Source organism: Argiope bruennichi, chromosome 2 (genome assembly GCF_947563725.1).
Source record: "Argiope bruennichi chromosome 2, qqArgBrue1.1, whole genome shotgun sequence".
NCBI lineage: Eukaryota > Metazoa > Arthropoda > Arachnida > Araneae > Araneidae > Argiope > Argiope bruennichi.
Genome location: NC_079152.1, coordinates 145,984,869 through 146,006,990, shown reverse-complemented (window position 1 = coordinate 146,006,990; position 22,122 = coordinate 145,984,869). Strand labels below are relative to the sequence as shown.

The 22,122-nt window shown below is 28.8% G+C and overlaps 1 protein-coding gene across 3 annotated transcripts in view; it reads left to right on the top strand.

Moving 5' to 3' along the window:
- LOC129956193 (phospholipid-transporting ATPase VB-like) overlaps window positions 1-22,122 on the top strand; it is a 162,428-nt gene that overhangs the window by 120,848 nt on the left and 19,458 nt on the right. For all 3 annotated transcript variants that reach the window (XM_056068282.1, XM_056068281.1, XM_056068284.1), the window contains exons 3-9: window positions 7,269-7,473; window positions 11,053-11,135; window positions 11,955-12,061; window positions 14,058-14,189; window positions 15,199-15,332; window positions 17,497-17,767; window positions 22,002-22,054. In XM_056068282.1, the coding sequence (XP_055924257.1) occupies window positions 7,269-7,473; window positions 11,053-11,135; window positions 11,955-12,061; window positions 14,058-14,189; window positions 15,199-15,332; window positions 17,497-17,767; window positions 22,002-22,054 (985 nt within the window). The remainder of the gene's footprint in view (window positions 1-7,268; window positions 7,474-11,052; window positions 11,136-11,954; window positions 12,062-14,057; window positions 14,190-15,198; window positions 15,333-17,496; window positions 17,768-22,001; window positions 22,055-22,122) is intronic.

The window sequence follows — 22,122 nt, the reverse complement described above, 5'->3', positions numbered from 1 at the left end:
ATTGTTTTCCAATTTTATATAAATTAATAACATTACTGAAAATGGTTCATTTATTCAAATTATAAAAGTTAAATACGTGGCTGCAAAAAGTTTATACATATATGTATGTAATAAATCTATGCCATTATTAGGAATTTTTAAGTTTATGAGTTTATGAGTTTGTCCTGTTTTAGAAGTTCTGATTTGACTATTTTCGAAAAATGTGAGAATTCAATTGTTTTACCAAATTTGAATAGATTCATCTACTGTTAAAAAAGGATGACTCACGTGAGCTAATAACTTGGCTCGGATATAGTGTGGAAGGTGGAAATAAGCACCTCGGAACGATTTTTTTGGAAGTTTCATACTATTTTGTGCCATTTATAAATATAAAAATTATCTTTTTGATACCAATTTGATTGCCTTGAATTTTGACAAATTTTTTGAAAATATTTTTTACATTATTCTTAACAATTGATTTCATTATTGCCTTAAAATTCAAGCCGTTTTCATTGTTTTATCAAATATTTAATCACGTGTTTCCTCCCATTGTTAAAAGCAAAAGAAGGAAGATCCTGCTAATTGAATTTGCATGTGGAATTGCTAAGTGACATTACGTTATCAAAAAAGACACCATGCAAATTGAATATTTAAATTTTCATTGGCATTATAATGTCATGAAGAATCGATTAAATTATTTCATGTACATAATAATCACAACTCTAAATTTAATAAAAACACTCTATTTTGATGATAAGATTTCCTCGAAATACTTTATTGAAGGAATCGCGAATATCAAATTATGCATAAGAGATTTAATATCTGGAAAACCAAGCTTCGTTCGGGATTTTTTTTTCTGTAAAATTGTATTTTTTGGAGAAAATTTTTTATATACGAATCACGTATTGATTGCATATGAATATTTTTCAATCCTACCTACATATAAACTGGTCATTTAAATAAAATTTTAAAAAAATCATGAATGCACTTAGTTTAGCATGTTATTCTAAACAATTTGCTATATTACAGAATTCATTTTACAGTTTATCTATCATTTCTAATATTTTTGAACTTGCTCTCGGTTTTACCATGGTGAAGTCGGCATCGCGATGGCGCTATATGACATTGTCAGCATGAGAGCAGATAGAAAAAGGCTCTAATAGTTAGTTATAAAAAAATGTGTGTATTTTGTGTATAAAATCGCATTTTTTCGAGAAAAACACCTATATAGATAAACTTAAAAAATATATGATTTGATTAATAATGTATTTATTATTAATAATAATATATACATAAATTATTAATAATATAATATATTTTAATTAAATATAAATACATAAGTAAAAAAATAAACCAAAAAAGCTCGACTCGAACCCAGGAACCACAAAATGCACGTCATTCATGTTGTTCTGGACACTATACTATATTGCCCGCACTTCGAAGCGGAAGCGGAAGCTGAATATATTTATTCTAATAATACAAATATATATTTTTTTGTGTGTAAAATTGCGTTTTATTCTGGATAGACACCTGTATAGATAATTTTAAATAGCAAAACTTTATCTAAATATAAAATTTGATCCACATAGTTAGAGCCATTTCTGAGACACGCGAAATAAATAAATTGATATATTTACAAGAGTTGCTCATTTAAAGTTATAAGAATTGAAATTAAACTTAATTAATATTCTTTCTAAATCAGCTGGTCACAAGATCCGGTTAGTGAATATGAAAAGATAAAATTTCATTTCTTTTTAACGATCTTTGCACTTTCAAAGAAACTCGGCTTATAAAATAAAATCTTGCCGTTTTCAGAACAAAAAAAAAAAGTTCGATTTCTTTCATCTTTACCGTTTGTGTGGAATTCTGAGCTCTATCATGTTGGACACATGGCATTCTCCAAAAGAGCCGAGCTATAAATAATCCTGTCATTGTGCGAAGAAACTCATTTCAAATTCGGCGCCTATCAAACGTTGTCATGACACAATATTTGACGGCGGATATCCGCTACGCTGGAACGCGAGCCGCTTTTTTTGAAGTGTAGAATCGCCCAGTTTTATAACTTCTTTGTTTTCTCCCATGTAAGCGGAAGTTAGCGAATAGAAATGTCAATTCGTAGGCGGCACCGGTTGCCGAAATGACTCTCATTATACTACACCCTGCCATTTCTGATGAGATCACTTCGAACATCTGTGTCTTTGCATGCCATTCTAATTTTGCCTGAACTATTTTTTTCCTTCTTACTTAATGTTTTGTTTATCTTGTGTGTTTGAAAGACGCAGTAATAAAGTGTTTGTTTTCACTCAGAACGCAAACATGAATCGTGTCGATCCTTCTACTTTCTATTTTTAACAAGAGATTTCTTCGATTTTATTTCAGCAAAGTTTATCTTCAGAGGCAGTGTCATCATATTTTACTCTTAACTGATTAAAGTATGATAGTTTTATTCTTGTTGTTAATATAGAATAAATGTATATAAAGCGAAATTACAACAGGCAGATATTCTGGGACCAAAACAGCATAATATTATAGAGTGCAAGATGTGTATGCTAAATTACAAGTACATTTTAATATCTAAAAATACTTAATATTGTTCTTTTTTAAAAGAAGTGTCTTATGTATAATTTAATTAAACAGCTAAATATACAAGAAGTCAACGATAGTGATTTACATATCTTTTAATAATAAACTACCGTCTCTAGCAATAATAAAAATGAATGTGTGATTGTCTACGTGTGTATTTGTTAGCACTTTACTAGATCATATAGATCGTTAGAGCTGAAAAAAATGGAACACACATACTTGGAAAAATGAGAATTGTGCATCTCGAATCGGGTTTTTTAAAAATTTTAATTAATTAAAAATCAAGCAAAATTTTTCTTTTGGAAATATTATCAAACAAAATTTTTTAAAACACCTTAAAATATAAAAAAATGCATCTTTTATAATCTCTGTTAGCATAATATACTCCACAATGATATCTTCTCGATGTTGTGCGACATTCAAAGTGTATGGCAATATCATAGAGATATCGCACAATATTTTGTGTTGACATATTTTATGTGCCAAATTTACAACAATAGTTTTGATTTTTGCAATGAAAATTAAACTGTCTTCATTGATCCTGTAAATACCTCATCGTGTGTGTAGTTTTTCTTTTATAGCTAGATAATTAAGAAATGGAGGTGCTGTTTACCTTTCATACTCTTTGATATGGCTGTATAATGAAGTTATATTTTCTTATTTTATTTCATCAACATTTTTTGTAGTATCTTTTAAAAAAGGATTCTGAATTGATAAATAATATATCTGATGAGTTAAATGATTATATTTGATGCCCCTTGAATTTTTTTCGGCCAGCATGCTTCAATCATGTTTTAATATGCTGTTAAACGAGCCTATTTAATACTAATAAAATACGCCACAACATTTTAATATTGGAGAGCACTAGCATGAGAAATAAGAAAATAAAATCACAGAAAGAACCGTGGTTGCTATTAAATGATTAAGTTGTATTTTCCTTGAGATGTTCCTATTGTCATGACATGGTTACTGAAATAATGGAGCTTTAAAATCTACCATCATTTGATGCTTAAAAATATTTTGTTAAAGGAACTATGAACTTCGTTATATATATAAAATATTTCTCTGATATTATGTAGCCAATATTTTTTGTAACCAGCTCCTCAGAAATGATTAGGAAATCAGTAAAAGGAAACACTGAAATTTGCAATATGTATTGTGGTATATAATTAAATATAAATTTTATACATACGTTCGAAACGAACCACTGTATATTATTTTCAGTCCAAATATTTATAGTTGTAAACCTCTACACTAAGCTTCGTAAGTTTTGGATTTGTATATTTTCTGAAATGAAACTTATAACACACCCCTTCAATGAGGTTAATCATCATGTTGCATAACTAATTATTTGAAGTTCCCATTTGCCAATTTCCGTTTACTTTTATGTCAAATAAATGGAAACTCAAATAGTGAACATTTGAACTTTCTCTTTACTTATTTCTCTTTGCTGTTACATTTTCGTATAAAAGTTTAATGCATTTTTTTATCTATACTCTAAAATGTATTTCTGAATTATAAATAACATCTTGCGGGCATTAAAAATACTTTTTATATGAATTTTTATTTATTTTTGTCTTCTCGTTAAGTTTGAATTTTTCCCTTCTAACTTTGAACTCCCTTTAAATAAACGTAACTTTCATTTATGGAAAAGACGTTGAATTATTTCTTTTCCAAAGTCAGAAATGATAATTTTTTTTTCATTTTCTTAGTGAATACAAATAAAACAAAAAATGCTGGAAATCAACAGTAACAAGATTTTTCTAATTATAGTTTCAAAATAATTGTTTTATTTTTGTATTATGTAGCTGTACTCTTCCTTTATTTTGTAGTTTAAAATTTTTTTGTGCAAAATAATTTTTGGATATTTTGTCTTTGCGCTTTTTATAATTAAATAACTAATAAAACGTTTCAAATTGCTTTTTAGTAATATAAATATAGATACTTGAATAAAAAAATACTGTAATTCTCATAGTAACATATGAACAATCTAATATAAAATAAAAATATATATTTAAAATTAGAAAAATAATTTTATTTCATGTTTTAGAACATTTTATAGATTTATTACCAAAATATAACAAAAAAATTCCAGAGCATTTTGCTGTATTTTTTAATATAAAAGTAATGCTATCAAATCACTGTAAAAATTTTAGTGCAACAGTTCGAATGCGAAAGTTTTCGCTTTCAAAGCTCATCCCCAAGATATTCAGTATTTCATGCCATTGCGAAATGCTCTATATTCCAGATATTTCAGCGGCTTTTGCAAAAGGATTGTTTAATGAACTTATCTTGAGTCACGTTGAAATTTATTCGGAGGCGTATGGCAGCACCTTTCAGATTCCTTTTAATATACTCTTAAGGTTTCAGAGTTGATTTCAATTCTTTAACATATCGTCTTAATATCAACATCAACCTTTTTTTATGTGGAAAAAAAGTGATAAGATAAAGTGCAACCCTTCAATCCGTCGCTTTTAATGGAACCAGAATATGGATTTTCGACTTTAGACTAAAGATAAAGATGCTCTTGAAAAAAAATCATTATTCGCCTGCCTTGGTGCAATCTTAGCAGGAAACTTCCTTTGCAAGGTTGTTTGTGTATTGTATCTAAACATAAGCCGAAAGATATAATCTTTAAATCTTTATTGCCAAAAGTGACTAAGAACTATTGTCAAAAAGTTTGAAACATTTTAATGTATGTTTAGCCTAGATAAAACTGATGTTTCTATAATTTCCTTCAAATAAATGCAAACTCAAAGATAATTGCCAAGAATTATATCCTCTTTTATTCTTGTTCTAAAAAGCAATTCTTTTTAGTTTTCTTCAAACATCATTGTGATTTATTAAGTGTTATTTAATGTTAAGAAATTCATCATCAAAAGTGTTATAAAATTGACAAGATTTTAACAGGTATTGCATAAAGTAAAAATATAATGCATTTTTATTAACCGTTCAAAAATATATTGTTTACTAGAACAATTCATAAGCCGATCGACGATGTATAGAAAAATTTCATTTATTCGTTGTAGAGATACAAGGAATAAATTAAAATCTATGTAATTCTTTCCATAATTAATTTATATGTAACAAGAAGATTTATATCATTTGCTTCATTTCTGTGATCTATTTGCTTGACATCCAATCCTTGATCCTTTTTTCTTTGTTAACTCCATTGTACTATTATTTTTCTAATAAAAATCTCAGCATCATGAAAATTCAGAGTACAGGAATCAACTATATAGCTTTCTAAAATGTTATGTATGCATTTCTTAAAATCTTGTTTACACTTTCCAGTTTCAATTTCCATTCTCAGCTATTCACCTGAGTAGCTCGCTGGTTCAAGTAACTTTCCGAATCTCCGTTTTCATTTGCTCAGATTTTTATTGTAAACTTGAGATTTTGTGCTTGCTAGTACCGAAAAGAAAACTGGTGCTTATGTATGAACCTACTTGGTTTTGGCGAACATTAGTAACCAAAGATCGGTCTTTCGCATGAGTGTAGAACATTTTTATAGAATTTAGTGTGCTATCTTTGACTATTTTTGGAGGGAGACTAATAACTAACGAGCGGTTAATACACAAATACTTGAAAATCGAACACGCATTTTGGACGCCCTTTTACAATCAATTGAAACCAAAATTTGACGTAGAACAATGATTGTATGTCATTATTATGGCACAGCTTCTAGTTATTATTGTTTTTATGCAGGATTATAGTTGCTAAAAAATCTTGTATGTTTCTGCTCATATTCTCGATTTACCTTTCTAGTGGTGCTTTCTTTATGCCTTTGTCATTCTTGGTTTCTTTGCATTTTCACTTTGTATTTATTCCATTCACTTATTACTCACTTTGTATAATGAGTTCATTTGGAGTTTTAGGTATTGGTACATTGTTTCACATTGCTGTACAGTATACTATATCTTCCATTCTTTGGATATTTGTGACATTATTTTTATATTTATATGTGTTTACTGCTTTCTCTATGTGATTTTCAATTTAGTCTCTTGAATCCAGAATTGGTTTGTTTATTATTTAATTTAAATACTTTATCTTAATTAAATGATCTATAATATATACCCCTAATTACCACCCATATTCTGGCGATGATTATAAGTCTTTCAATAAAAAAAAATATAGGTTCTCTCCCCGACGACTAAGTCATGGCCAGACCAACACCAACGACTGTAGTCACAACAACACATACCAGATTTCAGCCATTTAAGTGACTGCGTTTTTGAGTTATATGCATACGGAAGTACAAATCGGCAGGCAGTCAATCCCTTGAAGGATGAGATTCCAAATTTGATACGAATCATCATTATAGATGTTAAATCAATGTACCAATTTTTTTCATCTAATTCATAGTGAAATGGTATGAAATTTGATAGGAATCTATACATTTGATATGAAAACAACATACTAAATTTCATTTTTCTAGCTCAACACGCTTCTGAGTTATTGTGCTCACAAACATAATTACAAAAGTGTGCTTTTCGGAGTAGGGCAAATCTGAAACGAGGAGATTCGACGTAATTTTGAATTTTTGTCCATTGTTTCCCTTTCTACACGAGAAAGTAACGATGTTTTATCAGTTATGATAAATTAAAATGCTGTTCTGCTTTTAAATTTTTGAACTCTTGTAAACTTATAGGAAACAAATACTTATCCACTTCCCCAGCTCATTTCGATTTGTCTTTTCCTTTCAGAAAAGAGAGGCGTTACGTGAAGACACTCTGGAAGCACGTCCATGTCGGCGATGTCGTCCACCTGTCCTGCAATGAAGTCATTCCAGCGGATATTTTACTCCTCAAATGCAGCGACGATCAAGGACTGTGCTACATTGAGACTGCCAGTCTGGACGGAGAGAGTAACTTGAAGCAGAGACAAGTTGTAAGAGGCCTGATGCCGCAGGTGAGAATGCGTCTGAACTTGATTTCATCTTAAGTTGAATGCGTCTTAAGTTCAGTTTTTGATATTCCAGCAAAGTGAAAGTGTGAAAGGAAAAAAAAAATATACTCCACAGTTGTATGAGTATTTTTTCATGAGGCTATGGCAAGAAAATGTTAAATATCATTTGAGTCCTTAAATTTTCCTATTCCTATCCGTGAAGAACATTTAATCTGGAAAAATGCCTCATTTTTTTTATTATTCAGCCCAGATATCGACAACAGCTGTGTGACAAAACAATGTGACATATCCAGAGCCAATACATCGAAAATCAACATGAGGGATATATAAGAGCATCCGCCCTTGATGTACATTGCAATAAGCCCAGATGATAGATTAACTGAAAGAGTTCAACCTGTGATTCATAGATGAAACTTTTTTTTGTCATTATCTATTAAAAATGCTCTATAGCGTATCTATAGCGTTTGCAGGTTCATTATTATTTCGCCAACTGAACACTGTCACGGTATATTTTTGTGGTTCTTATTTTTATCATTATCTGTTAAAAATCCTTTATTGATAATGATAGTGTTTACAAGAACATTATTATTAAGCCAGTTGAACACTGTTACTATATATTTTTGCGATTGTATAATTTGCGCTACTATTTCGCTGATACTTCTGTGCATGTAGTGGGGTAGAATAAAGTGAAATTCACATGCAAAAAAATGGGATTAGAGGGGATTAAGGGTCAGTGGTTTTAGGATCAAGAATTCAGTATTTGTTTTTGAACAATGATTATGACTGGACATCGGCATTGTAGCATCTTTCTTTTATCCTTAACTATATATTTTAACACTACGGGAAAAGTTTTGTGGTCGAGCTGTGATTCTAGCTATCACAGTTCGTTTTTTATATTATTTATAACAGCATTGAGAGTTAGCTATAAAAATTCAACAAAACCCAATGTTTCATTACATATAATTGAATAGCAAAATTATATGTTGAAATTTTGAAAACCTTACTATCAACCTAAATTTTTACATCCCTCAATCATCGTGCGTAGATATTTTTCACTTATGTTATATATGTAATGTGGAGCGCCGTAAAAACAAAACAAAAAGTCTTATTTTTCATTTATTTAAATTTTTAAGTACGAAGATGTGTACTATACTATGTAACGAGTCCAAGTTAATACACTTTTGTGCACTTTATCCATATAGTTCCATAGACTTACAAAAAAAAAAAAAAAGTTATATACAGGGACGAATTATTTTTTAATATTTGAAGACTTATTCATATCGCTGCTGTCGCCATCTAGTGCTTGAAAACAATATAAAACTTTCAAACACATATTTCTTGAATCTTTCTTCCACTACAAGAAAGTGAAGTTTCATTCTCTGTTGAGCTCATTTTCAAAAATATTCATACAGGTTTTAGAAGGCCATTGACGAATACTTAATGCTGAACTTGAAGAAGATAAATTGGGAAATTTTACATGAATTAAATGGAAATTTCGATTCTAATGTACCCATTTTCCGTCACCAACAATTCCGACAGTAAAATTTTTGAGAATTTTTCAATCCAAATATAAAAATTCACTTGAAAGTCCTTGAGGAATTTCCCACTTCTATAATGCTTTATCATTTAGCTGCAATAACCAAATACATTTCTTGCCCATTGCATCAGCCGTGCGTTTGCTTTAACTCCGTATGTTAGCAATAAAATCACCTTGGTGATCTTTCATTATCAATAGGTTTTTGGGACTTACCTTTCTAAAGAACAAACGCTGATTTCATCACTGATTTTCTTAATTTTCATTTTACCCTATTATAAGCTACTTTAAATCGTATATATCTTTGGAAAGAACTTTTTATAATGGTTAATATTAGTGTCAGGATACCTATTATTCATTTCCCATTTTCACAGCATGAAATTCTTTCAAAATAAAAACTTTTAACTTTTAAACTCAAAGCAACTGTAGAATTATTTTCTTTATTGTAAAATCTTTCTTTATTATCATTTAAGATTTTATGTGCCTTATCTTTCAATTGAATAGTGGCATAAGTTAGAAATAGCGGCTTAGTGGCAACATTTCTGCTTTGGAATTGGCGGATCACAGATTTGAAACTCTATACCAATGGATATCCTTCGTCTATATAGGCCCAATGCATTTGATTAAATGAACTATTTCCTCTGAAATTTTATAATTGATTACGGACATGATGATGATTGATTAACTCAAATCAATAAAACGATTTTTCACATTAAAAAGATGTTTTATCGTTTATTATTACTTCATTCGTAAAAGAGACTTTTAAAATTTCAATCTTTTTTTTTTCCATTGTTGTTTGCATTTAAAATGTATTGCAATTTTTTTATGCTAAATTTTGTTAGTTAAAAAAATTTTTAAAAATGTTTTTTTTTTTCCTTTTTTAACTAATTAATACCAAGCTTGAAAATATCTTACTAGTCTTAAATTTGACAGTGTAGGTAGATAAAATGAAATACAGAGGTTTAACATCTAAAATATAGATTCTTATCGCATTTTTAACCAAATGCGTCTAATGTTGTCCATTTGTTAGTCTGTACTTTCGCACACGTGTAAACTTAATAACTTATAAAAACGCAATGTCTTAATCTGTATTTTATCGTGTGACCACAACTGTGATTTCGTGCTAAATTTTAGTATCTATCAGCAGGCAATAAAGGCGCCGGAACTACATATTCTCTGTATAAATTCAGCAAGAAATGCTAGATACACGCCAAATTTGTGTGTGTGTGTGTGTGTGTGTGTGTGTGTGTGTGTGTGTGTGTGTGTGTGTGTGTGTGTGTGTGTGTGTGTGTGTAATGATATTTTAAACTCCTAATTTTAATTTAATTAATTTCCAAGATTTTATCTTAATTTAGCCCATAGTAACTTCATTCTAAAATAATCTCTTATTTCGTGATCCAATTCCACTTTCTCTACTTAATTAATTCAAGAGAAGCTTCATGAAATTGCTGAATCAGCTAAAAGCCTCACTTTCCCACACTCCGAGTGAAGGGACAAAATACCGCTGACGAGACAAATTCTTTCCCTGTGTTTCCCTCCCCTCTTTGACGCGTGTAGCAAAAATCCCTATCGAAATCTTAATAATATATTAGCACTATAAAGAAATATTTTCCCTTTCAAAATCTCAGGTTATATAAGACCAGGGATAAAATGTCCAAAAGCTTTTCCCTCATTCCTCTCTGCGTCGTTCTGTGTTGTGTGTGCTCGCCGCTTATACATAAAGCCTGCTTCTCCAAAATGAAATAAAACGACGTCACGAACTCAAAAGTCTTTTCACTGTCTTCAAAACTGCATCCTGCTTCACATAAAATAATCTTTACACACACACACATATATATAGATGAATTTAAGGAAGCATGAAACTTTGGAAGGTAAAATAGCGTTCTAATTTACATAAACTTCATAAATAAATATCGAATGTGAAGTTGAGTGATAAAAATCAAATACCATTTAATAATTGACTTTGCTGCTCATTTTTTTAATATTTTAAGATGCTTTAAAAAGTAGCGTTGAAATAATGAATGCTCTTTTGTTTTCATATGTTTCAGGGAGAATTTCACCCTTCCACATTTCGAGGCAGAATAGAATGTGATCCTCCTAATCATAAAATATATCACTTCAATGGTTGCATGTGAGTATTGCCACCGACTTTCAATGGTTCTTGTTTCTTTTCTTTCTCGAATAATCTGTTTAAAACTAGATAGTTTAATTTCTTTAAATTCGAAAAAACTAATATGGAATCAGTGCTTTGCTCTATCTGAATAAGCAAAGTCTAAGATTATACAAATGGAAAAAAAATGATAATTTTTATGAAATGATAGAATTTTATCGAAAAGTATAATTTTAAAATTAACAATCTATGAAAAAAATATTGTTCAATGGGAATAAATATAATGCATTTAACCTTTAAATGTCCTAAGTTTCAAATTTGATGCTGGTCTTTTAAATCCAATTGTACATTTGCAATCGGTTTGTTTTTAATATTTGACTGTATATATGTTGCCATAATGTTCTTTTGAACAAAAGTTTAATAAATAAACGTCAGAAGTCAAAATTGTTCACATAATATGACATTTTATTTTCCCGTCGTATTGAACGAGTGATATACTTTTAGAAAACGTTTAGCAAAATAAATCTTTGACGCATTTAATTTTTTTTTAAATAAAAATATTTTTGAAGTAAGTGAGTATTTTATTTCTACTTTAACGTCATTATTTTTAGAAAGGGCCTGCTTTACTTGAAGAAAATCTTGCTAATTTTATGAATATCAGTTTTGACACTTAGGCTAAAATATACTAAAATATGTACTGTGATTTTTATTATTATTATTATTCTGCAATGAACACACTGATATTTTAAAAATTTAATTTGGGAAATCAGTCTTCTAAGAGTTAAATATGAAATAGTTAAATCCAAAATTTATGATTAATATTTTACGTTTGTTTCTTAGAACCATGTCTTCCGGACAAAAAGTGCCCATATGCAAAGAAAATTTGCTGCTGAAGGACTGTGTTTTGAAAAATGCTGATTTTATTGAAGGCATTGTAGTTTATGCTGGTATGTTACGTATAATCATGTATCACGTTACAACGTTTATTAATTAGCTCTATACTTCAAATATAAAAAAATGATTTCATTTCAAAGGATCTTTAAAATTTCTTAGTCAACCTACTCATTTTTTGAAATAAAGTACGTTACCTTCTATTGTGAATTTTTTTATTATGACAAATAATGATTTTTAATTTCAAATTACAGAAAATACGAAAATTGTTGGTTAGAAGTATCTAAAAGTAATGCTTTATATTGAGAGAACAGCATTTATAATTATTTAAGTCATGGTCATTTGCATTAAAAAAAGGTATCTCGTGATTACCGTTAATTGTAAAAGTTCAATGTGAGCGCCATCTGAAAGATATCCAAGAAGTATACGATCTTTTACTAAATTTCAACAGTTTTTATGGTATTATAAATCTAATTGCTATAAAACATTGTTTCCATTAATTCAAAGGCGATAACAGTTTCGATTCATTCATCATTTTGGCTGATGCACAATGACTTAAAAGAACCGTAAGTATATAGAATCTAAATGCAATATGCTCAGAAATCTGGAAAACTGGATAGTAGTTCCCATATATTAATTTGCTGTTGCTGTGACCATCGAAAATCTGTTTATGTACTTTTCATATGCACATTTAGACCAACAAATGAACAACCCATTAATGGATTTATTTCAATTTGATATAATTCTGATGATAATTCAAATGTATTCATCAAGTTCTTTACATTTTTAAATTTTTATCTCAAGTGCATGGAAGAACAAGCGTTTTATTAACAGATTTCATCCAAAATTCGATAGACATCATTTCGATGTAAAAACCATATGATATTTTTAATCTTCCGAGCATAATAGCTTTTTATTGTCTTCTTATACATACATTATTCCACAAACAGTTTTTCTGATTAGCTGAGGTCAGAAACACAGAAATTCATCAAAATGTCATCATAGAATTGTTTGACATTTACAGAACTCTCTTTGTATATTTCGTGTACAAGGAAATAAAAAGCAACTTGCGGCTGCGTACTTGCTCACATCTTGGTCTAAATTTAAAATAAAAATTACTTGAAGTGATTATTTACCCACGGCTAATAACTTTCATTATTAATCATGTGTGGTTTGTTCGATATATGCGGCTAATTTTGGTTACTTTTAACACAGATACTCTGTATTATAATTTCATTGTTTTTAGAAATTATTGTTGGTTGCTCTCTCTTTTAAGCCTTCTCATAACATATAAATATTTTCAATTTTTAATTTTTAAACTAAAACTGAATATATTTAACGTTTACTCAGTAACATGCAAATTCATTATATAAGCTAGGATGAGTCCTCCTTTAACATATTCTATCCTTATATCGATATCAAGGATGCGCTACATAAGTTGATGCTGTATAACTAATAAAAATACTGGGATCAAGATATAAATAATAAACTCGACGAAGTCAAATTTGATATTATGTCATTGATTCTATCATTCAACAGGAAATATGATGTGATTTTACTTCACTTTACCACTCGCAAATATTTACTATTGGATGAATCTCTTCCGCTTGTGGTTTATGCAATCATCCTCTGATCATATTCCATGTTTTAATTTAATGTTCCTTTTTATCAAATACCATAATATTTTTTTTTTAATTTTCTATTTTACTTACAGAGAGACTTCATGAAATGTTCTTGAAAGACATCGAAATTTTTAATGAAATTTGGAACTTCCAATTTTGTTTTTACTCTATAAGCTTTTAACTTGAATTTTGTGGCTTTAAAACTTAGTCCTCATAATTGAACTAGTTTTGGGCGTTACGTATCTTGGAAAAGGAACTTCCACCAGGAAAAATTCACATGCATCCATTCATCTACATATTATCATAGCTAATTCCTTCTACATAGAAATCTGAATTTATATGCAACTAAACGATTAAAAAGACTATTGATCATTTTGTGTTGAGCATACATAGCTCAAAATGACTTTGTTAATTGTGATTGAACTTACAGGTCATGAAACTAAAGCAATGCTTAACAACGATGGGCCTCGCTACAAGAGAAGTAAATTAGAAAAACTCATGAATCGTGATGTGATTTTTTGTATCGTCATGCTAATTCTATTGTGCCTTTTAGGAGCATTAGGTACGTTATAAATTTTCTGCTTTCTTATTTATTTTCTATTTTGCATTATTTCTTCTAGTATACGTTTAGATTAAGATAAGTAACTAGGTACAAAAAATTTTATTTGGCGAATGTATCAAATATTTTTTAGTCCAATATTCTTACTTTTTGAACAGTTTTCTTTTGAACAGCTTTAACAAAGATTTTCGAATTTTGGGGTTGTTGTTTTTTTTAAGTTACATTCATTTTTATATGTGCATAATATATGTTTTAATGCCATAGTTGAATGCTATTTTCTCACATTTTTTTTACCCATTTGGTAAAATTTCAAATCTTCTTGAATTGACCTCATACATTGAAATCTAATGCATTTTTATCTTTCACATTCGTATAATAATTTCTAAATATGTTCTGAGATTCCTGAATTACATAACAAGTATTCTGTTTATTTAAAAAGTTTTTACAATTGTTTTAATACATGATGGTGAAAAAAGTTGAAATTTCATGTTATCTAAATGTCATGAATATAAATGCAAAAATTCATCTTATCTTCAGCATTTAAAACCTGTATAATTATAAAATTTAGTTTTTAGTTCAAGAAATAAATATATAATTCTACAATTAGCTAAAATAACGTTGAATACATCCTTTGATAAACTTCTGAACTTAAAGATTTTTGTTTTATAAATCTTTTTAGTCAAAAAACTCATAATTCTTCTAATTTTTCAAAGAACTTTTAGATTTTAGCTGATATATTTTTGTTTCATAAATATCTTTTCAATATATTTTTTTGAAAATTTCAATAATATAAGTATTTTATAACGTTAAAAAATTCATCTCGAACGTAGTCTACAAATTAAGAATGTGTTACCCATTTGTTTAATTTTGATTTTATTTATTTATTTTATTTATTTCTGGCTTCTATATTCTTTTGCTAATTTTTACTGAAAAACAAATTTTGTAATCTTGTTTACTTTTTTATGTTATATTTTATATAATATTTAATTTTGTGTCCCTTTTTTCTATTTAGGTAACGGCTTATGGTTAAGTTCCTTCGATAACAGAGTAATTGTACCTTTTCTTGCCGGATTTTATACTGAAGAATCCGCAGAAGTGTACAAAGAAGCTTTTTTAATATTCTGGACGTTCGTAATTGTGTTGCAAGTAAGTAAAGATGAGAAGCTGTTTTAAATGGTAATAAAAAAACTGTTCTATGTATGTTCTATGTTCGTTTTGTTTGCTTGAATTTACTAAATAAAATTTATAAAATAATTTCAGTAATCTAGTCTTTATAAGTACATTCTTGAAAAAAAAAAGTACGATACTGCTTTTTCAATAGTCTGTATAAAAATTTATTATTAAATTTTGATTAAAAATTATTAAATTTTTTTTATCGAAAGCTAATAATGTAATTACACACCTGCATTTTATATTGATAAAACAAAGGAAAAAAATGATTAACTAAGTCAAAATACAATTTTCTTTGGGGGGAAATGGGGATAAAAAGGTGATATAGGGATTCATAATAAATATCCACTCAATGTACGCAAACATATGTATTCTCTTATAAAAGCGAAACATAGCCATAACATTAAAAATAAATAGTAATATTACCACAGAGAACAAGTATTGAAGGCCTTATATTGTGTAATGACAAGGTCACATTCACATACGATCCAAGGCTTTCTGCCAGTCACCTTTTAACCCTGGTTTCGCGAGTCGCTTTCCTAGGGTTTTGTTTTGTTTGTGAACACTTGTAAAAGTGGTAAAAAATCCTTGCTTTTTCTTTTGCTAATGAGTATTTACATCTTTTTTAGAGACACAACTAAAAAAAAAAACTCCTAGGTTGTTTAGAAGGGAAAAATTTTTTTAATGCATTTAAGATAATGTTTACTTAAAATAAAGAAATAGTGCACGATTTTTAGACCCGAAATGAAAAATAACTTTTCAAACATTTGCATGCTTTCGTGCAACATGAATCTTTGCTTTTATAGCCGAAAATCTTAAATTTTGTTTTTTACTTTCCTTTATTTTATTTATATGCTGTGTTTTCTTCTTTTTACAAACAAATTTTGTTATGTATTTGTTCTTGTTCATCGTTTAATCAGTAGTTAGAATATGTAATATCAGTTATAAGAAATTACAAAACATTTACTCCATGTTAAGAAATAATTAAATTTCTAAAAAAAATCCTGAGAAATTCTTTCAGCAGGAATTAATGAATTATATACTTGAAAAGGTCTGTTGTTTACATCATCTCTATTAATAATAAAAATAAATAACTTTATTAATAATAAAGGTGTTTGTTTTTGTGTTTGTGTGTGTTGGAGGTGGCGAAAGAGAAGGTGCACTTCAAAGCGCTTTTTTTTCTTTTACTTTAAGAAGAATTGTAATAAATGAAAAATTAAATGCTGTTTTTTTCAGCAATTAATTCCGAAAATATTATCGCACAAGAATATTTCACATCATTTCAAAATTTAAACAAATTATCTTTAGTGATGCCGATTTGATAATCATGGGAATTATTCTCTGATTTGAGCAATGCTTTAAAAATATCTTTTGTCTAATTTCCAACAATATATTATATTTATGCCATGAAATTCAAATCATTCATCCAACATTTAATCATGTGATTTTCTTCTGTGTTGAAAATTATAGTAGAAGAATTATCTTTAATTACTATTTAGTTTACAAAACTAAACTGAAGTTATAACATTTATTTTAATTTAGAAGATAAAAGATTAATATAGAAGATAATTGAAATAAAAAAAAAGATACTGATATTTATATTTTAATATCAGTATCTTTATATTTATATATTATAAAATTTATTTCGATATATAAATTATTATATAAATTGTTTCGATATATTTTAATATCTGCAGAAAATTAGGAGATAATTGATTGATAGAAGATACTGATATTTACATTTTAATAGCGCTATGACGCTATAGGACCGTCTCCATTAGAAAGGTTCCTGTCACAATAAAAAAGAATAATTTAAGTAAGACAATTAAAATAATATAACTTTAATATCAGGTTTTGGTGGAATCATGAACATAAAATTATGTCTAAATGATTTTTTCGAAATCAAATATATTTGATTATTTGATTGGTCACCTGAGGCTCCTTGTAACTAAATATAATTATAAAATATGCGTAGACATTGTTAGGAAATATAATGTAAGTAATGACATAATTGAGCAGTCAGTCACACAATATGAATATTCCGCAAAAGTATTTACTACTCTACATTTCTACCGAATTCTGTCTCGTCCAGACATTGTTGTTTTGATTTGATTTCATCTGCAGATTTGATTTTTTGCAGGTGATGATTCCTCTTTCTTTATATGTCACCATTGAAATAATCAAACTTGGTCAAGTGTATTTCATTCACGAGGACAACAATTTCTACGACAAATCCACCGACAGGAGGATCGAGTGTCGTGCCTTAAACATTACCGAAGAGCTTGGTCAGGTTGAGTATGTCTTTTCTGACAAGACAGGAACATTGACAGAAAACAACATGGTGTTCAGGAGGTGCACCATAGGAGGGGTGGATTATGACCATGAAAGAAGAATGTCTGGAACATCCAATGGTAAGTTGAAGTGTTAGTCGACCAGTAATGTTATTTTTTTGCATTAAATTTTTCTTTATTTAAAGCGTCAAATTATATTTAACGTGAGTATTTTTTTCTCTTTATCTGTTTCACCATGTCTCTCCTTCTAGATGTTTTGTTGATAGATACTTACCGTAGACGAAATTTAAATGGAGAAAGCGTTGTAATCGTCAAAAAGTTTGACCTAAAGACTTTTTAATCTCCCTGATTCTGAATATAGTATTTCTAGAATGAATCTTGTATGTCTCTGAGCACTATAACTCAAAAACAGAACTGGCTTGTATAGTCATTGCACCCTTATATATAGTCATTAAAACCCCAAATGCATATGTGCATTAAATGTTGAATGAAGCACAATAGCGAAAAGATTGACTGTCTACTCATTCATGCGCCTATGGGCAAAATAAGAAAAACGCAACGACCTAAATGGATGGAATTTTGCATGTTATTTTATCATTAGAATTTGTCTATATCAAATTTATACCAATCTGTCGAATGATTGACAATCTGTCGGGTAACATGTATATGGAAGAGTGATAATTTAAACACAGTGTCTGTTATATGGATGAATTTTTGTATATGATTTTGAAACCTGAATTTTTGATACCTACTTATTAATGCCACTTAATAAAAATGCAACCATCTAATGGATGGTTTGTTACACATGACTTTATCATTACAATTTGTCTACTTGATTTATCAATTTTCATATATGATCTTAAAATCTAAATTTAATGCGAAAAACAAAACATTCTCTAACTGTCGAGCGGTCGAAAGGAAGCACAAATCTTATCTCCTAACGATTTTAAGTGGGGGGGGGGGGGGAAAACAGTCTTTTTTTTTTCAAGTCTTTCATCAGAATGCAGTTTTGTAAAGAAATTTGATTTATACGTCATCTGAAAAGCTAATTCATGTAAAAGTATCGTATTTCATCAAAACTTAATTTAAAATATGAAAACCTCATTATTTGTAAATAAATGAGGCTCATCCCATATCATAAAAATATACATTAATTATTTTTAATGATTTTTGTTTGAATCTAATAAGATACTGTTCTTTGAATTTCTTTAAAAATCGTTAAAACTTTGAGACTTCCAAAGTAGCTTCATTAGATACCAAAGAAAATTTTTTTCGAAAAAAATAATAATTATAAAAATATATGCTATCACGTTTTAGATTCGTTTGAGCTACGACATTAAATGAAAGTTTTCATGTATTGGTAATATTATCTAAAAAAATGAAGCTAAAAAATACTGTTGCTGTCTGTTTTAAATCACATTTTCACCCTTTTTTTATAGCGGTTAATATCAGATTCATCAGTGGCACAGTTATTATGGCCTATCATTTCAAATTTCATAAAAGAAAGTCTTAGGCTACTACTACTTTATAACTGAGAATAAATTGAACGTTCGTGAATGTGATTTTGAAGATAAATGTTCAATTTTATCTTATTAATTTAGTTAATTCTTTGGTTTTTTCATGTTATTGATATTAAAAATACAATTTTACAGCCAAAAAAATAACTAAAATCCTTTAGAAATTGTTAATTTTTTTAAATATCAACATTATTCTTTTAATTCAATGCCTTTCAAAATTACCTTAATTTATATTAAATTTTTAATATTTTTTTTAAATAATTAGTAATTTTTTATTATAAACCATGTTTTATTATTTCTGTAATTAAATCGACCAAACTAATATATATATATATATATATATATATATTAAATTTTTTATTCTATCCAACTTTTTCTGCTTTGTAATCTATATTTATCTTGTATCTATATAACAGCTACATTTTTATTACTGTTTTGGAAAAAATTAATTGGAATTGATAAAAATATTAAATAGAAATGCTACAACTTCACCAAAATCATCTACGATTGACGCTACATTCAATTCAGCAGAAGACTAAGATAATTTGTATAGAAATACAGAATTTCAAGCTACCCAAGTACTTCCTTAATGCATAACAGAAAGTTATAAAGGTTCTAAACTGAAACTCATAGACCTTGAGTTAAAATAACAGTTTGTGTAGTCAAATGACTTCCTCCTCAGTTGCAAATATTATTTCATCCTTGAATATTTGAATTGGAAAATAGCTAATAGTATCTGTGCTTTATAGATAAATATCTCCTTTAGTCGTTAACTTATATTTCACGCAATTTTTTTATTTAAAAATCAGTCAGATGAAAGGATCAATTTATTTAAAGCTAGTTTCTGAAGTCTGCATTGGTGGAAGGTCTTTGGAAGTTAAACGTATTTAAGTTCTTTACATATTATTTTTTTTATCCAACGATACTTAAATCAGTTTATATTCGCTAATCAATTCCTATCCGTATATTTAAATTCGGGTAGAACTTGATGCCATCTGTCTTAAGTGTGATGCATGTACAGGTAAATCATACAGCCTATAAAAACTTATATAATAACCAGCCAGAGTGGTCTCTCCGAAACTTTCTCTCATACTCTCTGATAAATTTGCCATGCCAGAGAACGCCTTACATGACATTGGAGTACAATAGTTACGAAATATTAAAGCTTGGCATGATTTAGCATTTTTACTAAATCTATCGTGTCACCCTTGGCGAGTTATTTGGCGGTTAATCCTACCAATCCCTGGCATGCTGTTAATAGTATCCGAAAATCGAATTTGAGTTTTAAACACGTTTTTCTCAATCGATTGAAACAAAGATTTGACAAAAAAACGACACGTTCACACAAAATCCCATCCAAATTTTATATATTTGTTGTTGTGTTTTAGAATTATCGCGGTTACATGTTTCTGAAAGTACAGACCGATAGACAATCAACCTGAGTTGAATTTGTCTCTACTCTCTTTCACAGGTGTCTATACTATAGATGTTATATCTGTGTACATAATTTCACCTATCTAGCTCTCTTCTTTTTGTGACTATCGTTAACTTTTATTCGAAAACCAGGACAAGCGGACTTGCTCTGAACAGATTTTACACAAAAATTCATGGATATCTACAAATTTGGTGTAAAGATCGTATACCAAATTTAATCCATCTAGCTCAAAGCATTTTTGAGCCATCTTTATCGCAAACAAACACAAATTGTCTCAAAATGTGTTTTTCGAACTTAGGGAGGTCTACAACGTGGAGATTCGTCAAAATCACCATTTCGGAAATTTTTTTAAGATTACTATACTTTTCGTATACTACGTACGTATACGAGAAAATAAAAAAGGCCCAAAAAATAATATGGAAATAAAGTTTGCAGTGAAAGTATTGTCCAGAAAGAGGGCAAAAAAATAGGCAAAATGTCACCGATGATAGGTATTAGACCGGGTGCATCTTCCGGAATTACAAAAATGAAGGTTATAATAAAGATGGAAAGGTACTTACGTATTAACGCAACCAGGCCAAAATTCGCATAAATCGCCAAATTTGGCGACCCTACTTACGGCAATTATCTGTAATTAATAAATGTACATTTTCTTTCTATTCATACTTTCTTACTCAAACTTTCGCAAAATTCGCATAAATCGACAAATTTGGCGACCCTACTTACGGCAATTATCTGTAATTAATAAATGTACATTTTCTTTCTATTCATACTTTCTTACTCAAACTTACAAATCGCGCCAAGCTGGTTGCGATAATACGTAAGTACCGATGGAGACTTCTCAATTGAAAAAGATATAGAGTTGTCTAATTTTTTCCACGTTGATAAAAACATTGTGATTGCTAAATATTCTACAGAGTAAAAATTGTAAAGTGTTTTTAAACATAATTAGGATACTGAATTGGGGTTTGAAGCTGGTGTTGAAGTATTTTTTAATAAGCCTCTATAAGCTGATTATAATGATATAACATAAAAGGGATAACAGTTTCAAACAAATGATATATGTAATGTGCTTTAATCTGTACTAAAATTTTTTATTACAAATATAAAAAAGTAAATAATTTCGCTATTAAGCAGAATTACAGACTTTTTTCACTGTATAGGAGAACTTGTTAAAAGTAAAATGGAAAGATAAATTTCTGGAGGAGATATCATTTTTATATCTAAAATTTAAAATTTCTGTTTAACGAATTTTTTTCGAAGCGGCGTTTTTAAGCGGATTGATTTGATTCATTAAACAAAGACACGACACTCAATTGCATTTCTTTTCTTTCCTTCAATATTTTTCTCAGATATTTATCTTTTTATCAAATTATAATTAATTTTTTTAAATTTTCACCAGGTGACGAGTCGACCTACGATGCTGCAAAACCATTGGAGGATTCAAATGCCAAAGTGAGTAGTTTATAACTGCTCTTGATTGAAACAAAGTTTCATGAAATATTTATCCTAATCACATATTT